This window comes from Myxine glutinosa, chromosome 2 (genome assembly GCF_964187855.1).
Source record: "Myxine glutinosa chromosome 2, kmMyxGlut1.1, whole genome shotgun sequence".
Taxonomy (NCBI): Eukaryota; Metazoa; Chordata; class Myxini; order Myxiniformes; family Myxinidae; genus Myxine; species Myxine glutinosa.
Window position 1 is genome coordinate 119,799,346 of NC_136262.1, and position 19,204 is coordinate 119,818,549.

The 19,204-nt window shown below is 48.2% G+C and overlaps 1 protein-coding gene across 2 annotated transcripts; it reads left to right on the plus strand.

Moving 5' to 3' along the window:
* Positions 1-8,962: 8,962 nt before the first annotated feature.
* Positions 8,963-15,088, plus strand: MRTO4 (MRT4 homolog, ribosome maturation factor). 2 transcript variants are annotated; one of them, XM_068107268.2, is made up of 8 exons: positions 8,963-9,229; positions 9,890-9,948; positions 10,339-10,442; positions 13,462-13,543; positions 13,744-13,811; positions 14,053-14,204; positions 14,316-14,392; positions 14,555-15,088. In XM_068107268.2, exons 1-8 carry the CDS (start codon positions 9,202-9,204, stop codon positions 14,729-14,731), a joined length of 747 nt encoding a protein of 248 aa, XP_067963369.2. In that variant the 5' UTR covers positions 8,963-9,201; the 3' UTR covers positions 14,732-15,088. The 2 variants fall into 2 exon arrangements, with proteins under 2 accessions (XP_067963369.2, XP_067963370.2); XM_068107269.2 differs by having other exon boundaries at positions 8,976-9,229; positions 14,316-14,455.
* Positions 15,089-19,204: the final 4,116 nt, after the last annotated feature.

Consider the following 19,204-nt stretch of genomic DNA (forward strand, 5'->3'; position numbering starts at 1 on the left):
CGATGAAAACATAATTGTGTCAGCACACACTGCACATACACCACACCCTTTGCCAGCTGGACAGACATCTGCACTAAAGTGGTCCAAGCCAAAAGCACCTGATCTAGTCCTCCTGCACCCGCTCTAGCCCTCCTGCACCCGCTCTAGCCCTCCTGCACCCGCTCTAGCCCTCCTGCACCCGCTCTAGCCCTCCTGCACCCGCTCTAGCCCTCCTGCACCCGCTATTGCCCTCCTGCATCTGCTATTGCCCTCCTGCATCTGCTATTGCCCTCCTGCACCCGCTCTAGCCCTCCTGCACCTGCTATTGTGCTCCTGCACCCACACTCACCCTTGCGCGCCTGTTCTCACCCTCATGCACCCGCTCTAGCCCTCCCGCACCCACACCCACCCTTGCATGCCTGCTCTCACCCGCTCTCGCCCTTCCACTGGCAAATTCATTTCTAACCAACGGGTGTACAGGCAGGTTCATTTAAACACTGGACTTTTTCTTTATTTTTAAACAAACAAACCCTTTATTTTCCACCATAGTGTGTGAGTGTGCGTGTATATATAAGGTGTTACAATTTCTAAAATTAAATGAATAAATAAAAATTCCACTATTTCATTATCGGGTATCATGTGTAGATTAGTGACAAAAAGTATCGATTTAATCCATTTTAACTTGAGGATGTAACCACAAAATGGGAAAAAATTCAAGTGGTCTCAATACTCTCAAGCCACTGTATATGCCTGTTCGTTTTTGTTATGCATGTATGGACCATCAACAGACTGCTTTACACCCATTGGTTGGACAGCTGGCCTGACTCCGCCCACAATTGTAACCTGAAAAAAAAAATCATAAATTGTACGTCCACCATTTTGGTGTTATGATCGCCTAAGACTTATTCTGAAGTGTCATTCAAAATCCCCCTGCTCTCCCGACAAGTTTTCCATTCATCAAACGAATCATCAAATAACAAAAGGTTGGAGTGGATATGTGTCATGGGACTTGTGAAGATGACAGGATGTATAGGCCTCAGGCTTGAGAGCTCTGGTGCCGGCCTATCCGCCAGTGATATTGGAACTATCCGAGCAATATAAGCATCAGAGGTATAAATCAGAGGCCTCGTCGAGAGTGCAAAGTCTTTACGAGACTGATGACGTCACAAATGGACAGATTGTGCTGGCTTGGTATGACGGACTCAACCTGAGTTGATCAGTGTGCTTCCGTTGAAATCTACCATCAGACAATTTGACTACCAATACTCAATAATCACCCAGACGACCACTTCTCACCTGGGCCGGCATTGACAAGCAACACAGGATGTCAGGATCACGATTTAGTTTAGACGTTCGGTCTTCATGATGCTTCTGCTGGAATTATTTCGCTTCGACCTTGATAACAGTATCTGGGTGCACAATTTATGGAATGATTTGAGGATTTCCTTAAATTTCCCCTTCAGGACGTCCTTAATTTGAGGATGGATGCATAAACTAAATATAACTTAAAACCTTCCTTGAAGTCAGGGAGAGGACGTCACATCTCACGCAGAGGACGTCATAGACTGATGTATCAATACTTAAACAATTGTTATGATTGTACATGGTGAAACACTGAGTGCTGCTAAACACTGAGTGGTGCTACAGTGACTCGGATAACATTTTAACTTCCATGACATCCACAAAATTTTACTTTTGAGTTTCTCACTCTTATTTCACTTTTATATTTTCACACTTTCACCATTTTCATAAAGATTCCAAATATTTACTGCACAAATTACACATTTACAACAACAAAAATTAAAAAGGCATCAAGTAGAAAGCATACCTCCGCCAGGTTGAACGATTTATGTTTTGTATCCACTCCTACGTCAGATCTGGATTCAGACCTAAACCAAAATCGAATCACTTGTTCTTGTCACAAAAGCAACTCGTCCCCCAATAGTCCAGTCAATACACAACAAGACCCACCACTAATTGCAACAGAAATGAAACCACATGTATCTGTCGAAGTTAAATCAACCTTGTAACCAAAAGTCTTGTAAAGTCTTTGGAGTGGAACATGGAGAATTTCGTGGATGAAAGTTGTCGATTTTAACTCATTTTCCATTAAATTGCCGAATTTTCAGATTGGCATAACTCAGCCAATTTTCAAGATAAACCAACAAAATCAACACATTTCCCGAGGTTTTCAGGGGCAATCTTTCATATGGAAGTACTAAAAGTAGTGTTGGATGATTCCTTATGCCATATATGGGGGTACCTCCACCCCAAACCTGTTGCTTCACTACTCAGAATTACAAATGTGCATAACTTCTCAACCATTCATCATACGCTCAAAAACATGGTGTCTTTACCAATGTTTCTGGAGTCACCTTTCATTTGGAAACATTTTAAAATACTTTGTCTTCTCATGCCCACATTCAGGGTACCCTACCGCCCCCCCCCCCCCCCCCCCCAAACTTTGACCAGCATCCCAGAATTACAATATGGCATAGCTTCTCATTATTTCATCATAATGCACCCAACCTAGTGTTTTTACCAATGTTTTTAGCATCAGTCCTTTCAATAGAAACCGTATGAAGGTCCCCTAAAGTGGCCATGAGTAGCATTTTGGGGGGGGGGTAACCAAAAGTACACTAACCACGAGTCAACACTAAAGCTCATTGAACCTCAGAAAAGTACTGCTCGAAAAGTCACATTTCACTGCCACTGTCGTCATCATCCAAGTCATTAGTCGACGTGTTTTGACAAATGCCTCTGCATCCAGAACAAGCAGACGAACATTCCAGTCCCTGTCGGCGGCACCCATACCGTAATGACCCACAGCCAGTCTTGCAGGTGCATCTCACAAGCTCCAGAAGTGATTGAGGGGCAGGGCCAAAGTCCGAGTTCACTGGTTTCAATCTTCCTTCAGAAAGCTTCCAATTCCAATCTTCAGCCTGCAAAGCATTCCCCTGCCATTGGTAGACCTGATGGAACACTGTGAGGCTATGGTACTTCGTTGCTGCAGACGTTGGGAGCAACATGGGGTGGAATGTCTTTTTCTGGTGGTGACTAGCTCCTGGAAGCGGTGATATCTCATGGTATCAAGGTGGTCAGTCTGCTTCCCTTTCTGCACGATGGTCATGGCCTTCTCACCAGCTGCAATGACCTGGTCCGTCGACGACTTCACACTTCTGAATACTTCAGCTTTTTCACGGAATGTCTCATTCTCTTTTACAAGTTTCAATCCATCTGCTTTTCCGATCCCAAATAACCTGGATGTGGTATCACACCCAAGGAAGGCAGGTACGAAAAGGATATTCCAACAGATTTGCTCCCCAAGTTTGTTCCTTATCGAATTAACTCCCAAACACCTGTGCGTTGCTCCTTTCTTTGGTTAGGGTCGGAAGTAGATATGCTGGTTTTCATCAACAAGATGAATCGTGAGAACAACTGGGACGTCAGACATCGAAAGACTAGTTGCGTAAATGTCCTTGGGTTGGACAACTCGGTTTCTTGGAGGGGACAGTGTGGTGTCAGTTGTTGAAATGGAAGTTGATGTCACTATTGACAAGATTACCTGCAGCTTCAATCAATCTCAACTCCTCAGTCTCTGCGTCACTATCCTTGGGCTGTTGTTAAAAGTCTCTTCGAATAGCTGAGGTTGTGCGTCTGTCACTATATTTTGAATACCGTTTATTTCTGTCACTATTATTTTGTCTCCAAAATGACCAAGAAGTTTCTCTTTCATGTGCGTGAAACCATCGGGCTCCAGATTGGAACCTTCCAGGAACTCGTTCATTTTTTGAATGAGATCAGTAATTGTCATCTGCTCATCATTTTCTTCTAGGAATACAGTGACCTTTTGAAAAGCCTCTGGCCTCACCGAGTCCTCCGGCCGCCCCGCTCTCTGTCTTTTTGAGGAATCGTAATCATTCAACTGAGACTGAGGTACATTGTTACCTGTTCTAAAGTTCACACTACATGCTTGGTGACGCACAGCTTCGGCTGCGTCAAGATCTTGGGCAAACATAACTCTGCCTTTTACTTTTTCTGACCATTCATCACGTCGCTCATCACAAGCTTTTAGTAATGCGGTGTCAAAGTCTAAAGTCCTAACAGGAATGAATTCAAGTTGTTTCTTCTTTCCGTGGTATTTATCAGTAGTTCCACAAAACAAGCAATTGTCCTTGTATGAGAACGATTCCTTCGAACAGAGGATGCGCATTGAGTCTGTTACACGTTTCCATTTGAAACTTTGTATTGCAGTCGGATTACATTTTGCTTTTCTGCATTCTTTGTGAATAACATCACCAGCTCTCACAACGATGTTGGATTCCAGTTCTGTACTTGCTTTAGAAATGCCTTCGCAGCCTTTGGTAGCCAGTGTGACTGTTGGTCCATCAGCTAACGGCTTGCTACAGAATACACAGGTCTCCATGTTTGCACTGCAAGAAAAAATGGGGAGCGTCAGCGAAGGTAAAACATTGATTTGAAAAACACAAAACAATATCAAGCTTCATGTTTTACTCATTCTTTCCTGTCCGCCAATTGCACTTAGAGTGAATTATTGTGTGAAATTGGTCGTGGTACTTTCTGTTTTCAATTCTTACATCCACATGTTAATTCAACGTGAACGAACCTCAGTTAAAATGATGAATTCTCCCTGCCACTGATTCTTCAAACAAAGAAGAATGCTTCAAGGGCAATTTTCATTCCTCACTATTTTCTGTATAAGAGAGATGACTGTCTGTCTGTGTCGCCATTTTTCTCAGAGATGGCTGAACGGATCTTCGTCAAACTTTCAGAGGTTCATCAGTGAGTGCCTGGGGGTGTTTTCGGCCCAAAATATATATATATATTGAAAAAAAAATCGTTTTATTGGAGTTTAAAAAAATAATCGCTCGATAGTGCCTAAATCGCTTGATCGTGCCTAAGCTTTTAAAATTGATGACAGTTATATAGAAGTACACATTCACATAACGAAATACAAAACAATCACCAGACATTAATTTGAACACAAATAAATCAAACAATTCCGGAAGTGTTCGAAGTTGGTAGTATGGCTTCTTCTTCTTCCTGTTGGCATCACACTTAACTCAGAAACGTGATGAACGTCACATTCACCAGCATATATTCAACTAAAGGGTGATGAACCCCCTTCCTCTCCTGTGTCTCCCCCTGCCCCCCTTCCCCCATCCTCCTCCCCACCCTTCCTCTCCCTACCCCCCCCCCCCCCACCCCAACCTTCCCCCGCCCAGCAACGCCGGGTACTTCTGCGAGTTTTATATAAGAAAACAATTATAAAAGCTGTGTTTATCATTCTTTGAGACCCTTACCTTGTGTAGATTGTCCACGTCGTAACTGCATTCTTGCTAGTCGGTGAAATTGTTTAAAATTAGACAATCATTAGGCTATCTTTTCGAATTAGTTGATCACTTCAAAGGAAGGTGCTGCCATCTATTAAAAAGGTATCCTGGGGAGCATCAAACTTTTCTCACTTCATCTAAAATTGAAACCTAATACTTTGGACAGGCCCATGAAGGGGTCAGGCATTGTTAGGGGCAGGGTACCCCCAAATATGGCATAAGGAACTCCTACATCACTTTAAAAACGTCTTCATGTGGAAGGCAGACCCTGAAAACACAGGTATAGGCACCAGAGGTATGTTGAATGCCTCACTACAGACAGAGCAATGGCTATTTTTGTACTTCGATTTTTTCATACATCGTGATTACATCATGATCCCATCTTCACGCTTAAAAAAAAATACTGTTCCACTCCAAAAACTTTACAAGACTTTTGATATATCATTTGTGGTACCAAACGAAACAAATTCCAACACGTTTCGTTTCTGTTGTTCGTGGTGGGGTTTGTGAAAATTTCGCTAACTTGACTGGACTACAAGTTTCAGCCGAATCCGTCCACAACCTTTTGAGATATCGTGCTCACAGACAGACAGAGATGGACAGAGAGGTCAACAGAGATAGACAGACATAGATACAGAGAGAGAGATCAATAGAGATGGACAGATGTAGATACAAACTCCCTCACTCTTCAATCCCACTCCACCCTCCAGGTCTTTAAAACAGCTGTTCACCACCATCTCTTATCTTCCCCCATCCAAAACCTTGATCTTTTCTACCCCCGCTAATTTCACCCCAATTCCACTTTTTTGAAATACCAACTTCTGTCTTGGAAGTCCTGGCAGTGTCCATATGTTTTATACTTCTCCCACCCCCCCCCCCCCTTCCCACGCCTCCTCCCCCCAAGCCCGCTCCCTCCCACACATCTCCCTGCTCTTAAATGTTGTGTGCTCTCAAGTATTTGTGTGCTTCCCCTTCTCTTGTCTTCCGCTCCCTCTTTTTATATATTTTGTTTGTCTGGTTGATTTGTTTGTGAAATAAATGTCAGCTCTTTCACGAGCCTCGATTCAGTATACAAAAAAAAACAAAAAAAAAAACAGATCGACAGACATAGATACAGAGAGAGAGAGATCAACACAGATGGACAGACATAGATACAGACAAAGAGATCAACAGATGGATACAGACAGAGAGATCAACAGAGATGGACAGACGTAGATACAGAGAGATCGACAGACATAGATACAAAGAGAGAGATCAACAGAGATGGACAGACGTAGATACAGACAGACAGCTAGATCAATATAAATAGACAGCCATATATATGTACAGACAGAGAGATCAACAGAGATAGACAGCCATATATATATATACAGACAGAGAGATCAACAGAGAAAGACAGACAGAGATAGACAGCCATATATATATATATATACAGACAGAGATCAACAGAGATGGATAGCTGTAGATACAGACAGAGAGATCAATAGAGATGGACAGCTATAGATTCAGACAGAAAACAACCTGCATCCACCTTCGATGGCGGAGGTAATCAATATCACCTGTTTTACCTGTCTTGTGTCGTCTTGTAATTTTATTTTCAGGTGTGTTCAAGGAGTTCCAATTAGCATGACGAACTCTTCACGTCAAAACATAATATTGTTGCTAATATCGACGAGAAGAACATCGTTTGAAAAGCGTAACATTGCTCCTTTAGCGGTTGCCGAAGACGATAAGAAGAGGCCATTTCGTTGGGTACAAAAGGTAGTTTATTGTACAGAAATCTCCAGCAACTGCTCGCGAACGGAAGTCGTAACGGCTTATATAAAACAAGCACCCTCTTCGGAGGGCGTGGCTCCAACAGCCGCGCGTGCGTCACGACGACACAACCAAAGTACCAAACGCCCGTGTGCGTGGGTTAGAACGAACCCATCGTAATGGTAACCGTCACATGCGGATAAGTGAATAAGGTAACCGCGACATGTGCATAAGGTAACCACTACATGCGCCCCCCCAGAAGGCACGCCACGGGCGTGTACGTAGTTCGCGGGTGGAACCAAGCCGGGCCGCGGGTGCTGAGCAGCGGTAGCAGTTGGAGTTGCAGCAGTAGGAAATGCGGGAGCGGCGAGCAGCGGTGCGCGCGAAGACAACGAGGCTCCAGTGCGCGCGAAGGTAACAAAGCAGCCGTGCGTGCGCAAGAGATGAGCAGCATCAGCCTCGGGATCCGCCGTAGGAGCAGTAGTAGGAGTGGCGAGCAGCAGTACTCGGCCTGTGTGCGCGGAGGCGACGAAGTAGCAGTACTCGGCCTGTGTGCGCGGAGGCGACGAAGTAGCAGTACTCGGCCTGTGTGCGCGGAGGCGACGAAGCAGCAGTACTCGGCCTGTGTGCGCGGAGGCGACGAAGTAGCAGTACTCGGCCTGTGTGCGCAAAGGCGACGAAGTAGCAGTACTCGGCCTGTGTGCGCGAAGGCGACGAAGTAGCAGTACTCGGCCTGTGTGCGCGAAGGCGACGGGCAGCGGTACTCGGCCTGTGTGCGCGAAGGCGACGGGCAGCGGTGCTCGGCCTGTGTGCGCGGAGACGACGAAGTAGCAGTACTCGGCCTGTGTGCGCGAAGGCGACGAAGTAGCAGTACTCGGCCTGTGTGCGCAGTGGCGACGAGCAGCGGTGCTCGGCCTGTGTGCGCGGAGGCGACGAAGTAGCAGTACTCGGCCTGTGTGTGCGAAGGCGACGGGCAGCAGTACTCGGCCTGTGTGCGCGGAGACGACGAGCAGCGGTGCTCGGCCTGTGTGCGCGAAGGCGACGAAGTAGCAGTACTCGGCCTGTGTGCGCGAAGGCGACGGGCAGCAGTACTCGGCCTGTGTGCGTGGAGGCGATGAGCAGCAGTACTCGGCCTGTGTGCGCGAAGGCGACGAAGTAGCAGAACTCGGCCTGTGTGCGCGGAGGCGACGAGCAGCAGTACTCGGCCTGTGTGCGCGGAGGCGACGAGCAGCAGTACTCGGCCTGTGTGCGCGAAGGCGACGAAGTAGCCGTGCTCGGCCTGTGTGCGCAAAGGCGACGAAGTAGCCGTGCCCGGCCTGTGTGCGCGGAGGCGACGAAGTAGCAGTACTCGGCCTGTGTGCGCGAAGGCGACGAAGTAGCCGTGCCCGGCCTGTGTGCGCGAAGGCGACGAAGTAGCCGTGCCCGGCCTGTGTGCGCGGAGGCAACGAAGTAGCAGTACTCGGCCTGTGTGCGCGAAGGCGACGAAGTAGCTGTGCCGCCAACGCCCCGTAACGGCGTCCTTCGGAGGGTCCCGGAGCTGGTTCGCCCCTCTAGTCGTAGAGGAGGAACTGAGCGCGATGCGCGAACCACATGGCCGCTCGTCGTTGCTAAAACTCCGGCAGTTCGAGTTTAGGTCTTGTGGAAGACATTGCGGTCGCAATCCTGCCGTGTTCATTTGGCCCCCGAATACATTCGGGGGCAACGGGGTCACCAGTTTAGCGGTTGCCGAAGACGATAAGAAGAGGCCATTTCGTTGGGTACAAGAGGTAGTTTATTGTACAGAAATCTCCAGCAACTGCTCGCGAACGGAAGTCGTAACGGCTTATATAAAACAAGCACCCTCTTCGGAGGGCGTGGCTCCAACAGCCGCGCGTGCGTCACGGCGACACAACCAAACGCCCGTGTGCGTGGGTTATACCAAACCCATCGCAATGGTAACCGTCACATGCGGATAAGTGAATAAGGTAACCGCGACATGTGCATAAGGTAACCACTACACTCCATTGATTAAAATAATAATAAATAAACAAACTGATACATGGTGGAACCGGAAGTTCTTGAATGACGTGTTTCCGCTCACGGAACAGTACGACAACGCACGTGTTTGTACACGATGCCCAAGTCACGGAGGGATAAAAAGAGTGAGTGTTACACGTTATTGGTGAATGTAACAATAATAACTTGTTAGTTAACGGAATGTAACAATAATAACTTGTTAGTTGACGGAATGTAATAATTATAACTTGTTAGTTAGCGGAACGTGTGATGAAGATTCTCCAGCATTATATTATAACCAATATAAGCTTTAGCGGAGCCAGTTCACCGATCGTTGCGGGGTTACCTGGTTGGCCCCGAGTTTGAGTTCAAGTTGAGAATGAAATCCCATTTTAAAACTTCTGTGCCTGAGCCGAGCGGGCAGGGTGCAGCATCACGGAGCACCTCCTCGAGGGATGTTCTGCTGGGTGTCGTGTACAGTGGTGTACAGTCTGTACTGGTCCGCTGGGTGTCGTGTACATTGTACAGTCTGTACTGGTCCTCTTGGTGTCGTGTACAGTGCGCAGTGGTCCGCTGGGTGTCGTCTGTCGTGTGCAAACTGCAATGTACAGTGTGTACTGGTCCGCTGAGTGTCGTGTACAGTGTGTACTGTATGCCTTGCCGTGTTGTAGTCCAGTTGACAATGACCATTGGTGGTGTAAACGTTGGTTAAACCCACGGGATCATTAACCAAATGTCTCGTTTTGGGTTGTGACCCGTGATGTACATTCACATTCATGAATTCCTCGTCCGTCTTTGTTTTCCAGTCACTCTCACCAAGACCAAGAGGAAAGGCTTGCCAGCGAAACAGAAGCTTGTCGATGAGGTTCGTTTCCGGTGAAATCCACCTGTTTTGGACAAGACATGATGTCTGCGAAGGTTCATGTTGGTCTGGCCAAGTTAATCAATGGCTTCTGGCAACTGAAAGCCTTCATGTTTAATTAATTGACCACTGTGGGGAGGACAGGTGGTTGTGTTGTCTTGTCTTGTCTTGTCTTGTCTTGTGTTGTGTTCAGCCACACTTGGAGCAAGAGAGATTTCTCTACCGAAAAGCGAAACATATCAACCGCACCTGAAAGCGGTTAATTAAACTCTATTCCCACGGCGGTTGATTAAACGAAACTTACCTGATTTTAGTTGATAAAAGCCTTCGATTTACGGTGACTTTATATGTGACTTAAACATTTTAACCCTTTTTTACAATGATGTGTTTCAGCTCCGAACATCTGTGGACACCTACAAATTCCTGTACACGTTCTCTGTTGAGAATATGCGGAATAACAAGCTGAAAACGTTGAGGGAATCCTGGCAACACAGCCGGTAATACCACTCTCACACCACTCACCTTGTCCCCTCCTACCTCTCATCATGTCCACTCCCACCACTCGATGTGTCCCCTTCCACCACTCAATGTGCCCCCTTCCACCACACGATGTGTCCCCTTCCACCACTCAATGTGTCCCCTTCCACCACTCGATGTGTCCCCTCCCACCACTCAACGTGTCCCTTTCCACCACTCAATGTGCCCCCTTCCACCACTCAATGTGCCCCCTTCCACCACTCGATGTGTCCCCTTCCACCACTCAATGTGTCCCCTTCCACCACTCAATGTGTCCCCTTCCACCACTCAATGTGTCCCCTTCCACCACTCAATGTGTCCCCTTCCACCACTCAATGTGTCCCCTTCCACCACTCAGTGTCCCCTTCCACCACTCAGTGTCCCCTTCCACCACTCAGTGTCCCCTTCCACCACTCAGTGTCCCCTTCCACCACTCAGTGTCCCCTTCCACCACTCAGTGTCCCCTTCCACCACTCAGTGTCCCCTTCCACCACTCAGTGTCCCCTTCCACCACTCAGTGTCCCCTTCCACCACTCATCATGTCCCCTTCCACCACTCAATGTGTCCCCTTCCACCACTCAGTGTCCCCTTCCACCACTCAGTGTCCCCTTCCACCACTCAGTGTCCCCTTCCACCACTCAGTGTCCCCTTCCACCACTCAGTGTCCCCTTCCACCACTCAATGTGTCCCCTTCCACCACTCATCGTGTCCCCTCCCACCACTCATCGTGTCCCCTCCCACCACTCAATGTGTCCCCTTCCACCACTCATCGTGTCCCCTCCCACCACTCAACGTGTCACCTTCCACCACTCAATGTGTCCCCTTCCACCACTCAATGTGTCCCCTTCCACCACTCATCATGTCCCCTCCCACCACTCATCGTGTCCCCTCCCACCACTCAATGTGTCCCCTTCCACCACTCATCGTGTCCCCTCCCACCACTCAACGTGTCCCCTTCCACCACTCAATGTGTCCCCTTCCACCACTCAATGTGTCCCCTTCCACCACTCAATGTGTCCCCTTCCACCACTCATCGTGTCCCCTTCCACCACTCGATGTGTCCCCTTCCACCACTCGATGTGTCCCCTTCCACCACTCGATGTGTCCCCTTCCACCACTCGATGTGTCCCCTTCCACCACTCGATGTGTCCCCTTCCACCACTCGGTGTCCTCTTCCACCACTCAGTGTCCCCTTCCACAACTCAATGTGTCCCCTTCCACAACTCAATGTGTCCCCTTCCACAACTCAATGTGTCCCCTTCCACCACTCATCGTGTCCCCTTCCACCACTCATCATGTCCCCTTCCACCACTCATCGTGTCCCCTTCCACCACTCATCATGTCCCCTTCCACCACTCACCATGTCCCCTTCCACCACTCATGTCCCCTCCCACCACTCAACGTGTCCCCTTCCACCACTCAACATGTCCCCTTCCACCACTCAACGTGTCCCCTTCCACCACTCAGTGTCCCCTTCCACCACTCAGTGTCCCCTTCCACCACTCAGTGTCCCCTTCCACCACTCAGTGTCCCCTTCCACCACTCAGTGTCCCCTTCCACCACTCAGTGTCCCCTTCCACCACTCAGTGTCCCCTTCCACCACTCAGTGTCCCCTTCCACCACTCAGTGTCCCCTTCCACCACTCAGTGTCCCCTTCCACCACTCAGTGTCCCCTTCCACCACTCAATGTGTCCCCTTCCACCAATCATCATGTCCCCTTCCACCAATCATCATGTCCCCTTCCACCACTCAACGTGCCCTCTCCCACCACTCAACGTGCCCTCCCACCACTAAACGTGTCCCCTTCCACCAATCATCATGTCCCCTTCCACCACTCAACGTGCCCTCTCCCACCACTCAACGTGCACTCAACGTGTCCCCTTCCACCACTCAGTGTCCCCTTCCACCACTCATCATGTCCCCTTCCACCACTCATCATGTCCCCTTCCACCACTCAACGTGCCCTCCCACCACTCAACGTGTCCACTTCCACCACTCAATGTGTCCCATTCCACCGCTCAACGTGTCCCCTTCCACCACTCAATGTGTCCCCTTCCACCGCTCAACGTGTCCCCTTCCACCACTTAATGTGTCACCTTCCACCGCTCATCATGTCCTCTCCAACCACTCGATGTGCCCTTCCCTCTGCCAAGGATTCTCCCTCTCCATGATATTCCTCTCAAATCCTGCCCCTTCTTACTCTACCCTCACCTTTGTAACCTGCCAGCCCATACATGACAACCTGGACCAGAACCACTCTATTTTTGTCCCCCGTCACACCGCGGAGCGAAAGGGGGACTATGGTTTTCCCCTCCGTCCGTCCGTCCGTGCATGCATGCGTGCGTGCGTGCGTGCATGCGTAAGCGAAGGACCGCATTCGAATTTGGTGTGTGGGTGCAACCCACGTCAAAATCCAAGATGGCCGCCGCCATGTATGTCTGAACCTTGTGAGCGGAATATCTTGAAAAATAAGCGAAGTACCAAATTCTAATCTGGTGTGTGGGTGTATCTCGGCATAAGGAAGAACGCTATTGAAAATTGGGTCGCCACGTCAAAATCCAAGATGGCCGCCTCCAAGTATGTCTGAACCTTGAGCGAAATATATCATAGCATGTTTTCTGCGTCTTCCACTTTGTGAACTCATATCACTTCCCCGACGGGGGACCTAGCCGTGACGCTTGTTGTTCTCTGCAATCCCTCCACCCCCATCAACCTCTCACTCCCCATTAAGTTCCTTACATCCCCTAACCTAAAAAACCGACTAATATCATTTTACATTTTGTTTCTTCTCCACCCTTTCTAAGATACCACCTTTATCCCACCTGCATTCCTTCCACCAGACCTTAAATTATCTTCTCCAAAGCTTTACCTTTTAAGATCCCATTACCTTACCCAAAATATTTAATTTACCTCTTTTGTGACCCTCCTCCCCAATTCCCTCCTGCCCCCCTCCCCCCTCTGACCCCTTAATCTACCCTGTTCCCCATTGATGTCTTCCAGGTTTTTCTTAGGTAAGAACAAGGTTATGATGGTGGCATTGGGTAAAGATGCAGCAAGTGAATATCGCAAAGGGCTGCACAAGGTAAACAGGTTTACATAAAAAAAACAAGTACTGCACCTGAATCTAGAAAATCTGAAATACAAATGGTCACCAGGTATTTACAGCACACCTTGCATTTTGAACGCTTTCCTTGAGTAAATAATGTTTATATTATTAATAGGGAGGGTCATTGGTGTCACCTGAGTAAAAGCTGTCCTTGCTCTTTTCCTGTGTTAAATCAGATCAGTCGGAGGCTGAAGGGAGAGGTGGGACTGCTGTTCACAAACAGGACCAAGGATGAAGTTGTTCAGTGAGTGGTTTCAGGTGTTGATCAAGATGAAGGGAGAACCCTGGTCTAGGTTCCGCCATGTAAAGATTATTACAAAGTTAGAACTCTCAGGTGCAGAACAATTGATCTGGAGATGAAGGTGGGGGAGCGAGGGGGGCGGAGAGAGGTTATGGGGCACATTTCTCAGAAGTAGGTCCGAGGTGGTACTTGGTGGAGGTCGTGAAAACGAGAACTCGGATCTGAAACGGTTTTGTACGTGCAGGTGGTTTCATGAGCACAAAGAGGCAGACTACGCAAGGGCCGGGGTTCCGGCCTCGTGGAAGGTCGTCCTCCACGCTGGACCTCTGGAGAACTTCGACCACAGCACCGAGCCTCTTCTTCGAAAGCTGGGCCTCCCCACGCAGCTGAAAAAAGGTATGCACGTCGCCATTGTCACCGCACCTTTCATCGCTAACCGTTCTTTAAGCACTTTCTTTTGATTCTGATAATTTGTTGTGCTAATAATGGATTGGCTCTGCCCGGCAGGTGTGGTGACTTTACTCAAAGATCATCAGGTTTGCGCCGAGGGTGACAATTTGAATCCGGAACAGGCACGGCTCTTGGTCAGTGTGTCTTTCACCTTGTTAAAGTCTCTCTAAAGCCCGAGAATCATTACTACATCACACGTGCGTGGCTCTCATGTAATGTGCTACCTTCTCAATCTAATATGTCTCTCCAAACACCGTCCCTGTCCAAAATAAACCTCCTTGTGTTGTCTCCAACAGAAAATGTTCAGTATCGAGATGTCCGAGTTCTCTGTTCGCTTGGATGCCGTGTGGTCAGCGTCCGATGGCCAAACGCAGATCCTGGAACCTCTTGAGCCCACCACAACATCTCGCAAGGTATCGGGAACGCCAGAATCCGGCGAAGATGACGACTCGGAGAACGTGAACGAGGACTAGTGTTAGTACAACGGATGACGTGTTGTAATATTTGGTGTCCAAGGAAAGTCTTGTTATGACCTCAAAAGTATTGTCTTGTAAAAATATTTCCAAAAAAACTTTTGCTCCAGCGAGTTGAGACTGGAATCATTGGATGCCGATGCGTTCGTATTCAGATGTCAGTTCTTCGTTTGAAGTTTTATTCATTCTTTGTTTGATTATAATGTGTCGAAGCGCCAAGCACAGTCTGCTTCATGTCCCCTCTGCTGTTACTATAGTTACTGTCATGTGATCTCACTCGAGGAATGAAGGTGAGGAAAGAGGGTTCCCAAACGGTGTTGTGCTTTGACGAGGTTAAATAAAGATTTTTAGACCATACTGTGTTTTGATGATGCTTATCGAGGAGAACGGACCATAAGCGGTTGGAGAATGAACAGCCTGTCGACGAAAATGCAATATGGCTGCCAAAATAAAAAATGTCCACCTATACCCATTGAATCTCATTTTTCTGCTCCAAAGTAATTTTTAAACCCACTTAGAACCCCATCGCTTTGGAATTTGGGGTCTATAAGGGTCTTTTGGGTCTTTGGGTTCTCATGGGTCTTAAAGGGTTTGAGAGTTTGAATGGGTTTTTGGGGTCTGAAATAGTCTTGTGTTTATAAGGGGTCTTATGTTGCTTAAATTAAAAATGATTTTGGAGCAGAAAAATGAGATATTCTGTCTTATACCGACTCCTCTCCGGCCTTGCTCCAAACCGAACGGTTGTGCTTGCTCTCTGCACGGGGAGGCTTGCGCACAGGTCGGGCAGGCCGAGGCCATGCCCCGAGGAGTCGTGATTTGTCACGGTTTTGATTGACAGGAGGACTGGTAAGAAGCAACTCGCTGATTGGCGAAGCAGGAGCGATGACGACAGAGAGCGGTGTGTAAAATAGTTGGAGCGGCGGACATTTTCCCTTCTTGTTCTGGACACCAAAGCGAACGGTTGTGCTTGCTCTCTGCACGGGGATGCTTCATCATAAACGCCCGCGTTCCGAGACTTTGCTGGTGGTCGTGAAGAGGTGGAAGAGCCGCAGATGGAGAGCTGCAAGTTTCCAGGCAGGAACGACGCGTGGACGGTCGTTGCCGGCTCACTGCAGTGCGAGACACAGCGAGGCCTGGCTTCCCGCCAACGAGCGAGTGGTTCCTGCCGCCGGACGGGCGATTTTGACGACCCCTGACGAGACCCCACCAGTGATCAGAGCTAAGTGCACTAAATAACCACACACCTTTATTTTATCCCTCGGCTGTGTTTGTGTCTGTTGTGGGGACGTCCCAATTTAGGAATTTATTTGACCGTGTTTTTATTTTGTATTGCCGGAATTTCTTTTAATAAAGCCGGTATTTTTGGACACTTCAAAACCGTTTCCGGTTGTTATTTTTTGCAGGTTTGAGAACTGCCGGTGGGATCCGTTCAGGTAAGTGCTCTTCAGCATTTCAGCATCCTCCTCCCATTCCCATTCCCACCCCCTCTTCCCCCTCCCCCCCCCCCCCCATATTAACTCCACCACATTTTGAACCGAGGGCCTCGGAGTGAAGCTCGTTTGACCATCCATGCTACCCTGACCACACCGCAATTTTGATTTATATGCCGTTAATGCCGATCATATCATCGAACCTGTCATATATCACAATCGCCATGCTCTACCTTGACGTTTTTCATTCAGTGTGAAGCACAAACAAACCGATTGTTAAAATGATCATCAAATATCGAAATCATAGACGTTACGGCTCGTACAACAATACGGTACGTATAGGCCTTAGGCTTCATGCCTCACCTTTGGACCGCTTCGGACAAATTAAGCCCAGGTTTCTTAATACAGTAGTGTATTGTTTTCGTAATAATAATAATATCGTAAATATAACCATAACACTTTCATCCCAATGTCGTGAATGGAAAGGTCAGGGATTGAAGCGGTGTATGGTTCATGAATCAATGATAAGCGGTGTACGGTACTAATAATAATAACCATGAAAGTAAGGAATTACTAATTAGCTTCGGTTTTTTGATAGTAATATCATTTTCGAAATAATTATAACGTAACGTTCATATTATAGTAAATCTAATCGTAACACTAATCCCTTCGTAGTGACTGCAAACATATTGGAAGTTAAAATATATCATGTTCTACATCTTAAAGTAGCAGCAGTTTTGTGTCTGTTATGTCATTACGTTGGGTGACCAGCTACTGACATTTTAATTTACAAGTAGGCCTACACCCGCTCACTACGGGAACTGCAGGAAGGGTCATTCCTCTTTGGGGTATATAGATTACAGTGATCTATGGGTGGGTCTCAAGAACATTGGGTGTGTGTTCATTTACCAAGTTTTTTGTGGAGAGATTGCCAAGTGGTTTAAGCATTCGAGCAAGCACTCCATTCAAATCCGATCGACCTCCCCCATGATGGAGCCACACCCATCCGATGGAGCCACACCCATCTGACAGACCACACCCATGATGGAGCCACACCCATCCGATAAACCACACCCATGATGGAGCCACACCCATCTGACGGACCACACCCATCTGATGGACTCATGATGGAGCCACACCCATCCAATCGACCACACCCATGATGGAGCCACACCCATCGGATCGACCACACCCATGATGGAGCCACATCCATCCGATCAACCACACCCATCTGACGCACCACACCCATCTGATGGACTCATGATGGAGCCACACCCATCCGATCGACCACACCCATGATGGAGCCACATCCATCCGATCAACCACACCCATGATGGAGCTACACCCATCTGACGCACCACACCCATCTGATGGACTCATGATGGAGCCACACCCATCCGATCGACCACACACATGATGGAGCCACACCCATGATGGAGCCACACCCATCAGATCGACCACACCCATCCGACAGACCACACCCACGAGGGAGCCACACCCATCCGACGGACCACACCCATGATGGAGCCACACACATCCGATCGACCACACCCATGATGGAGCCGCACCCATCCGATCGACCACACCCATCGATCGACCACACCCATGATGGAGCCACGCATCGATCAACCACCCCCATGATGGAGCCACACCCATCCGATGGACCACAACCATGATGGAGCCACACCCATCGATCGACCACACCCATGATGGAGTCACACCCATCCGATGGACCACACCCATGATGGAGCTACACCCATCCGATGGACCACACCCATCCGATCGACCACACCCATGATGGAGCCACACCCATGATGGAATCACACCCATCCGATCGACCACACCCGTGATGGAATCACACCCATCCGATCGAGCACACCGATGATGGAGCCACACCCATCCGACGGACCACAACCGTGATTTCACCACACCCATTTTATTCCACCACACCTATTTTTTTCAGCCTCACCCATTTAATTGCACCACTCCCATTATTTAAAGAAAAAAAACAAAAATGTAGGAAAAAGAGACTTTTGATTGACTTGCACCACAGGCATGATTGAAAGAAAAAAGATGTAAAAACACCAGACTGTCCCTGATATTGTCACGTGTCTGCTGGATACAACCAGGTACCATTACTGTCCCCATCGCGTTTCTTCGTGCCAATACAATATTATTGTATTTTCAGCCATACTGTCCCTGTTGACCTTCATGGAATAGAACAAAACAACCACCTTTAGAGGCCATTTTTTCCCCGCAGAGCAGGGATTGGCCTTTTCCGGGAACCGTGGTCCCCATTTTTGAAGCAATGTTTTATGGCCGGATGCCCTTCCTGCCGCCAACCCTGTTAGTCGCCTCTTGCTACAAACAGGGAATTACCATTGAGCTGGTACTCAATTAGCCGACCTCGGAAGGATGACAGGCTGAGTCAACCCCCCTGGCGTTAATTCAGCGATCGACCGGAATGCTGAATTAACGTCAGGGTGGTTGACCTTTATGGAATGATGGACGTCAAAGCACAAGACCGGTCTCTCAGTACTGACCATTCTTGGATCCCACGGTGTCTTTTCTGAAGAGCAGGAGAGTTATCGCCGGCACAAATGACAAATTCCCGCCTAAAATCAGATCCAGTCAAAGGTCAGACGAGGCCGAGTCAGCCGGTTATAATAATTAATAGGAGTTCCGTTATGGACTTAATACAGGAAGAGATCATGAGTCACATCAAAGCCTGTGCTATTATTACCAACATATGGTTGTGTGTGCTCTATCATTTTAAAATGCTGAGCGTCGATCCAGGAAGCGTCACGTGACTCTCGGCCGGGATTCGAACTTCCGTTTCCTCCGACCCAAAGGCTCAAAATAAACCCTGTAGCCATTACACCGCCCAGTCTGGTGAAATACGGCTAAAACATTCCACGTTCGATCCCACGAGGGAAGAATAATTGACGCTGTTTAAGGAGCAGTCTTCGTGCCGGTGGTACACTTTAATTACTGATAAAACAGTTGTGTAATTAAGATAAAAACGAAGGCTTTAGAATGAACC